Raw genomic sequence first — 8,078 nt, forward strand, 5'->3', positions numbered from 1 at the left:
CTGGAAAAGCTTGGAGAGCTAAAGAGCCACTAGAGTTAGTCCACACAAATTTTTGCGGGCCTATGCGTACTCCTTCAAATGATCAAAACAGGTATTTCATATCTCCATCGAAGACTTTACGAGAATGACATGGGTTTACTTTTTGCAAAATAAATCTCAAGTCTTCGATATTTTTAAGAAATATAAAACCCGTGTCGAAAAGCAAAGTGGTTGCAAGATCAAGACATTAAGAAGTGATGGAGGCAAAGAATACACTTCTAACGAATTCAACAAGTTTTGCCAAGATGAAGGCATGGACCATCAACTCACAGTTGGATACGCACCAGAATAAAATGGTGTATCTAAGAGAAAAAACAGAACTGTTATGAAGACAGCAAGAGCCTTGCTCCTGGAGAAGGGTCTTCCAAATTTTTTTGGGCAAAGGCAGTAAGCACTGCAGTCTATTTGCTCAACAGATGTCCAACCAAAGTTATGCAAGATAAGACACCGATCGAAGCTTGGAGTGCACGAAAGCCATCAACAAAGCATCTCAAAGTTTTCAGCTTCATATGCTACACTCATATTCTACAAGAAAAGAGAGACAATCTAGATGAGAAGGCTAAGAAAGGAATCTTCTTTGGCTATAGAACTCAATTAAAAGGCTATCAAAACTATAGCTTAAGAACAAAGAAGCTCATAATCATCCGAGACGTAAAATTTGACGAAGATGCTGTATACAATTGGGAGACAAAATAAATTGAAAAAAAGAGTATCGACATTCCTCTATTACCAAGACAAAAAACTAATGAAGACAACAGTCTAATCGAATCTCCAACACAAGAGCCAGTACAAGTCATGGAATCCCCTCCAAACTCACCACCAAGATAATCTAGATCCGTTGCAGAAATCTACGATACATGCAACTTAATGCTTATGGAGCCAGAAAGCTTTGAAGCAACTCTAAAGCAAGAAGTGTGGAGAAAATATATGAATGAAGAGATAAAGATGATTGAGAAAAAAGAAACGTGGGAGCTTGTAGACCGTTCAGAAGACAAAGACATTATTGGAGTCAAGTGGGTTTATAAGACAAAGCTCAACTTAGATGGATCAATCCAGAAGCATAAAGCGAGGTTACTTGCCAAAGGATACTCACAGCAACATGGAGTCAACTATAATGAGACATTTTCTCCAGTTGCACACCTCGACACAATTAGGGCTTTGGTTTCTCTAGCTATTCAGATGTGACAGTTAGAATCTCGTGATCTGCAGGGGGAAAGACTGGGTAAAAAGTTGTGCAATCCCACATCGCCTGCGGAAGGTCAAGTGTGATGATTCTAAGACTGTGTAGGTATGGGACTACACAGTTGAAAATGGCTTAAATAGATTGATGGGGACTACCTATGCCAACAAGATGCATCTTCTTTTCGGCAGCCCATCACTTGAGAACTCCAAAGTTAAGCGTGCTTAACCTGGAGTAGTCTTATGATGGGTGACCTCCTGGGAAGTTTTCCCAAGAAGCGTGCGAGTGAGGACAAAACACGCTGAAAAGACTCGTGTTGGTTTGCAGGGCCAGTCGTCATTCTAGGAAGCAGTCATAGTGACGTGGGGCGTTACATAATTAAAATAAAGAAAACCATACTTATTAAAATGTGAACATTCAAGGTTACATTTAAAATATCATTTTAATCTATATATAGTTTAGGATATTAATTTATTTCAACATACACACAAAATTCTTTTCATTTAAAAGATAACTTCTCATTTTTACTCAAAACTTTCAGCAACATATTAAACCCTCAAAAATCATCATCTTGGAATTAAAACTCATATTTTCTTTATAAAATAATAAAAAAAACTGTTGGTATTTATTTAAGTAAAAATATCATTTTAATGTAAATTAAAATACAACTTTTAATTTCATAAAATTACCATAGCACTTGCAAAATACATTTATGCATGCAAATCATTATTTCACCAAATTTCTCATCACTTAAACACAAAAATCAGCAACCATATTAAGTCATGAAATGTTAGGAAAACTTATACATGATCTTTATTTATTTTCATGTAGATCTAATATTAAACAAATTAATATGAGATAACCTAGAACATGTTTCTACAATTGAATTCAAAGAAAAACAATGATAAGAATACTTACAGTATATGCAACGGAATGAAATAATCATTCTTTCCGTTTCTCTAACTCTTGTATCATTTCTCTCACAGAGTATTATCAAGAAATTGAACTGTTCTTCTATAATCTTCACAGTCTTCCAAAGTATCCTTAGTGTTGACGCCGTTTTTCGTCAACAGATAAAAGAAGAGCACAAAAACAATGAATAACGATGGCCAAACGGTACAAACAAATCAAACACACGGTTTTTTACGTGGTTCAGCAGTTAAATCTGCCTAGTCCATGAGTCTCTGTTATTAATCTTAAGATTATCTCTGAAAAATTCTTTAGCCTGAATTCTCCAGAGTTTTCTCTCAAGGATCAGAATTTTCGGTCTTTTACAATGGTGCATGGCTTCTCTATTTATAGAGAAGGATGCAGAATACTATCCCACATATTTTGGGTAGTTACCCTTTTGTGAATAAAATAAATGGCTTTAAATGCCTATAATCAGATAAAAAAGGAAACGTCCCTGAAGACCAGGAAACGCATAACTGATTAAATAATATCCCACGATTCTTGGGGATTTACATTAACAAATGAGGATTATATCTCATGTTTATAATACTTGTTGATATTCAAAGCGGTGATAGCGTATCTCTAAGGCTTTTGCCTTCCAAGTTTCCCATCATTGCCCGAGCCAGTGACATCTCCCGAGCTAACGTGGCTTTCAAGATAGTACGTCGAGCTCAAGACCCTGCTCCGAAGTTGTTCCTAAAGAAGAGAGTGCTCTCAGAGCTCCCTTTCGAGCTCGAGATCATTTCGAGGTCACGATACTCGGGGTCGTGTATCGTACTGTGCAGGCTCGATTTACAATCCTAGAGCATACCCTAACCCTCACGAGACCATTTATTGCGAACTCGGCTTTCGAGGTCATATTTACTATAGCTCGAAATCTGGGTATAACATCTTGCCCCCTCAAAAGTATTTGTTCGAATCCTAAGAGAAGGAAACTTTTGAACTACTTTCTTTGAGAACTATACCGTCACACCTTTGAAAATGGACACGCGTCAGCTGGGTATTGCTCACTTTAGGCACTTGAGTACCTTGGAAACATGCCCACGATCGTCCATCTGACAACTTTTCGGCGCCTTCTTGTCATTGATCCCCATCCGTTCGATCTAGTGAGGATTTCATTCGACGCTCCCGATTAATTCCATTTTTCCACCTATATATACAAGACCCCCCCCCCCCCCCCCCCCCCTCTTCATCTTCTTCTTCATGTTTGTTCATCGTAAGCAAGAAAAGAAAAACAACCAGAAAACCAGACTCTCCTAAGAAGCTTCTGTCATGCGCATGTTTTCTCGACCCAAGAAACAAAGAAATCCTGGTCTGTTCGAGTCAGTGAGTTCTTTCTTGCAACCTCTTCTTCAGTCGACGATTTCTCTGCAATCACCATCACTGTGTAAGTATGCCATTTCTGTTGTTTTTTCTTTTTATATTGTTTTTGCTGTGTATGTTAGTTTACGCTCTTAGCACAATAAGATAGGGGGTTTCATTTCGATAGGCTTTCAAGTTTTCTAGACTTCTCCTGCTGGACTTCGCATCACTGTATCCAGTTTTAACGTTTGAGCAAAGTCTCAATTTTCTGGGTTTTGAAAATTTTAGGCCATGTTTCTTGCCTAATAAGTTTTCGGGTAAAAACCCTTGTACTTGACAAATGCACGAAAACCGAGAATGCCCTTCCTGGCTAACCGCCACCTTTCTTTCCCTTGAATTTTGGGATTTTCAAAAAATCTTCCACGCTCCCTTTTCTCTCCCGTGGGACACACGCTCTGACTCTTTAGTAAGGGTCTTAACATTTAATTTCTTGTTCCTAAATCCCCGAGCTCACACACATCGAGCTCGTGATTCTTGCATGCATGGCCCTCACCATTTTTTCTTTCTCGTTAGATGTCACAGAATCTGGAAAGACGGTGGGGGTCATTGCGAGCCATCCCTTACGAGCCTAAATCTCTGAGCCCAGAATCACTGTTCGTCCGGAATCAGCGTCGGATACAAGAATACGAGCTTGCGCGCGAGCAAGAGGACACTCGAGCTCACTATCGCCGTCAGATAGACAAGGTCATTGAAAAGAAGAGAAGAGTTCTTCGGGAGGCCATCTATCCGGAGCCCAACCCAGGACCTAGGCCAATTCCCCTCGACCCTGCGTTAAAAGTCACGGTTGCATATCTTCCAGGGGAACTCCAATTTTCTTTAATGGCGGAACCTTCGTCCTCGCAGCCTCGGAGGGAGATGTTCGAAGCCGAGCACTATGATAAGTGAATTTTAGATTCACTTATTAGTGTCGTTTTATATCTAATTTGTAGGTGTTTAGGGTGTTTTTGTTTGGTTTTATGCTTGTGTTGTGTTTGTGTAGGGTCCAAGGAAAAGTGGCGCGAAATTGGTACAAAACGGAAGAGAAACGAAGAAAAATGCAAAATGCGTGAATTAGGACTGCAGCGCCATCCTTAAGGGCTGCAGCGCCTGACTGAAACAGAGACTCGTTTTTGGCACATTTGTAGCGCAGCAGCGCCTGTTTAAGGGGCTGCAGCGCCGGAAGCCGTACGGAAATCGTAAATTGAGATTTTTGAAGGGAAAAAGAGGGCTTTTTGCAAGGGATATATAAGGAAAAGTTTAATTAGGGTCTAAGGACGGTTTTTGGAGGAGATTAGACAGATATTAGAGGCTCGGAGAAGAAGAGGAGGCTAGACATCATCGAGATCATCACCATTACATCTAGTCTATTTCTTCTTCCTTTCATTTTTAGTTTTTTTAATTATGAACAAATACATTGTTATTATGTTTATGTTTATAATGGAGAACTAAATCCTTTTTGTGCTATAGTATTAGATGAATCTATTTTGATTATTGAATTGTGGTTTCTATTATTATTTCTATGAAATTCTTCTCGTTTGTTCATATCTTCTTGATTTACTTTTATCATATTAATGTTTGGCCATCATTATTGTGAATTGAAATCTAGGGTTTATGCTTGAGAAAGATAAACATAGATTGGACATAAGAAGATTTGACATAGAGTGATTGTGAGATTGAGAGATTCCTTGAACTCTATGAATTTGGTTTAGAATAACTATTGCTTAATGACATCTTGATTAATTAATAGCGAATAGAGATATCATATTGATTAATTGAGATTAATTGCATATATGCTTGAGAAAGATAAATGCATTATATTATAATTCTAGAAATTACAGATGAGGAGAATTGATTAGAATAATAAAGAAACTATGTTCATAATTGAATAGTGAAATCATTACTCTAGTACATTTATCTTCTATTTAATCACTTTTCAAGAGCATAAGATTTGGTTATCTTGTTATTTCATATTCTTTATTTTATTGTTAGATTAATTTATTGACTTTTCTAATTAAAATTATAGACTTAACAGTGATAGTAATTAGTGAATTTAATATTTAATCCCTGTGGGTTCGACATCTTTTAATTTAAAACTATATTGCAATACACCGTACACTTGCAGTAGAAAAATTATGTATCATGTTTTTGGCGCCGTTGCCGGAGATTAAAATTAATTTTACTAATATTGAAACTTTAAGTCTTGATTTTAAATTAGATTTTTATTTATTTTGTTACTAACGTTATAGATTGTTCTTGTGTTCTCAGTATATGCGAAGGACTAGGAGTTCTACACCTGTTGAGCCTCTGAATCCTGAAATTGAGCACACACTCCATCAGTTGAGATCTAAGAAAAGGACTGAAGAGCATAATATGGACAACAATGGGGTGAACAACAACGGTGGCAATGGCAATAATAACAATCAACCAGCAGCTGCTGGGGCTCCTCTTAATCCAGCGCAGCGGGCAGTGCGTGATTTTTGCATGCCTGTTGTGAATGAGAATCTCACTGGAATAGCAAATCCAGCCATTGCTGCCAACAACTTCGAACTGAAACCTGCACTAATCAACATGGTGCAACAAAATCAGTTTGGGGGTCTAGCTACTGAAGACCCCAACATTCACTTGGCCATATTTCTGGAGGTATGTGCCACAGTGAAGATGAATGGCGTTACTGATGATGCCATCAGATTGCGTCTCTTCCCTTTCTCCTTGAGGGAAAGAGCCAGGAGTTGGTTGCAATCTTTGCAGCCTGGAACAATTACAACATGGGATGAGATGGCAAGAAAGTTTCTGATTAAGTTTTTCCCTCCTTCCAAGTCAGCCCAGTTACGTAGCGATATTGGACAATTTCGACAGTTAGATCAAGAACCATTCTATGAGGCTTGGGAGAGGTTTAAGGAATTATTACGACGTTGCCCACAACATGGTTATCAAATTGGATGCAAGTTCAGATTTTTTATCAAGGGTTGAACGCTCCAACACGAACAATAGTTGATGCTGCTGTAGGGGGTGCTCTATTAGCCAAGACAGCGGATGAAGCCTTCACTTTGATGGAGGAAATGGCCACCAACAGTTATCAGTGGCCTAATGAGAGGTCAGGCGCAAGGAAAGTTGCTGGGTTATATGAAGTTGATCAGATGACAGCCCTGAATGCCCAAATTGCTGCTCTACAAACCCAAATGGCTGCTCTATCAGCGCAAAATAATCCAACGGTTATGGAGAGTGTAGCAGCGGTTGCTGCAATGCAGAGGCAAGAAATGAGTCCAGAACAAGCCCAGTTTATGGCGAACCGCCCCTTCCCCAATAATTACTGAAGCAACAACATGCCTAATTATTATCATCCAAGATTGCGCAATCATGAAAATTTCTCTTATGCCAATAATAAAAATGTGCTGCAATCACCTCCGGGATTCAATTCTCAACCGCAACAAGAGAAAAAGCAGTCGTTGGAAGACATTTTGGGCACTTTTATTTTGGAGTCTAACAAGAGGTTCGGAAAAAATGAAGCAAGACTTGACAATATAGAAACCCATATGACTAACATGGGTGCTTCAATGAAGAAAATTGAGACTCAAGTGGGGCAATTAGCTAATGCGGTGAATTCGAATCAGAATGGAGGTTTTCCTAGTGACACTGTGGTAAATCCAAAGGAATCATGCCAAGCAGTTTCCTTGAGAAGTGGTAGGGTGCTTAAAGAGGGTGATGTTCAAGCTAGTTCAAAGGAGAAAGTTGAGCCAGTGGTACGAGAGGTAGAAAAAGAAGAGAAAGCCAAGAAGCAGAGTGGAAGTGACCAGAATGACATGAAGAAAGATAGCCTTCTAGTGTATCAACCTCCCATTCCATACCCTCAACAGTTTCAGAAGAAGAAATTAGATGAACAGTTTGCAGATGCTCTTGAGCAAATGCCTAATTATGTGAAATTCATGAAAGAAGTTATGTCTAAGAAAAGAAGATTAGAAGACTTTGAAACTGTTAAGTTAACAGAAGAATGCAGCGCCATCCTACAAAAGAAGTTGCCTCAAAAGGTGAAAGATCCAGGTAGCTTTACCATACCATGCACTATTGGAGGGTCATCCTTTGATAAGGCTTTGTGTGATCTTGGAGCGAGTATAAATCTGATGCCACTTTCAGTTTTCAAGAAATTGGGGGTAGGAGAGGTGAAACCCACAACCATCACTCTTCAATTAGCAGATCGGTCACTTCTTTAACCTAGGGGAGTGATTGAAGACGTATTGGTTAAGGTGGGCAAGTTTATTTTTCCCGCTGATTTCGTGGTTTTGGATATGGAGGAGGACCATGAAATCCCCATTATCCTTGGTCGTCCATTCTTGGCTACTGGAAGAGCTCTTATTGATGTGCTAGGTGGTCATTTGACACTGAGGGTTAACAATGAAGAGGTTAAATTCAACATTTATCAAGCACTACAGCAGCATGACAACACGAGCACATGTCACCGTGTGGATTCTATTGAGGTAGTAGTAGAAGAGACAATGAAAAGAATTATGTGCTGACCCTTTACAACATTGCCTTAATTCTAGTATTACTCAGGCTGATTTGAAAAAGGTGA

The 8,078-nt window shown here is 38.9% G+C and overlaps 2 protein-coding genes across 2 annotated transcripts; both read left to right on the forward strand.

Moving 5' to 3' along the window:
- The first annotated feature begins 912 nt into the window (after nt 1-912).
- LOC133806535 (uncharacterized mitochondrial protein AtMg00820-like) lies at nt 913-1,224 on the forward strand. The gene has a single exon (XM_062244623.1). It carries the CDS (start codon nt 913-915, stop codon nt 1,222-1,224), a length of 312 nt encoding a protein of 103 aa, XP_062100607.1.
- Nucleotides 1,225-6,834: 5,610 nt separating this feature from the next.
- LOC133806536 (uncharacterized) lies at nt 6,835-7,719 on the forward strand. Its single transcript, XM_062244625.1, has one exon. The coding sequence runs from the start codon at nt 6,835-6,837 to the stop codon at nt 7,717-7,719; it is 885 nt and encodes a 294-aa protein (XP_062100609.1).
- Nucleotides 7,720-8,078: the final 359 nt, after the last annotated feature.

The sequence above is a fragment of the Humulus lupulus genome, chromosome X (assembly GCF_963169125.1).
Source record: "Humulus lupulus chromosome X, drHumLupu1.1, whole genome shotgun sequence".
Taxonomy (NCBI): domain Eukaryota; kingdom Viridiplantae; phylum Streptophyta; class Magnoliopsida; order Rosales; family Cannabaceae; genus Humulus; species Humulus lupulus.

Bases quoted from the DNA above. Each gene is read 5' to 3' on its own strand.
- LOC133806536 (XM_062244625.1), top strand. From the start codon at position 6,835: ATGCCTAATTATTATCATCCAAGATTGCGCAATCATGAAAATTTCTCT.
- LOC133806535 (XM_062244623.1), top strand. From the start codon at position 913: ATGGAGCCAGAAAGCTTTGAAGCAACTCTAAAGCAAGAAGTGTGGAGA.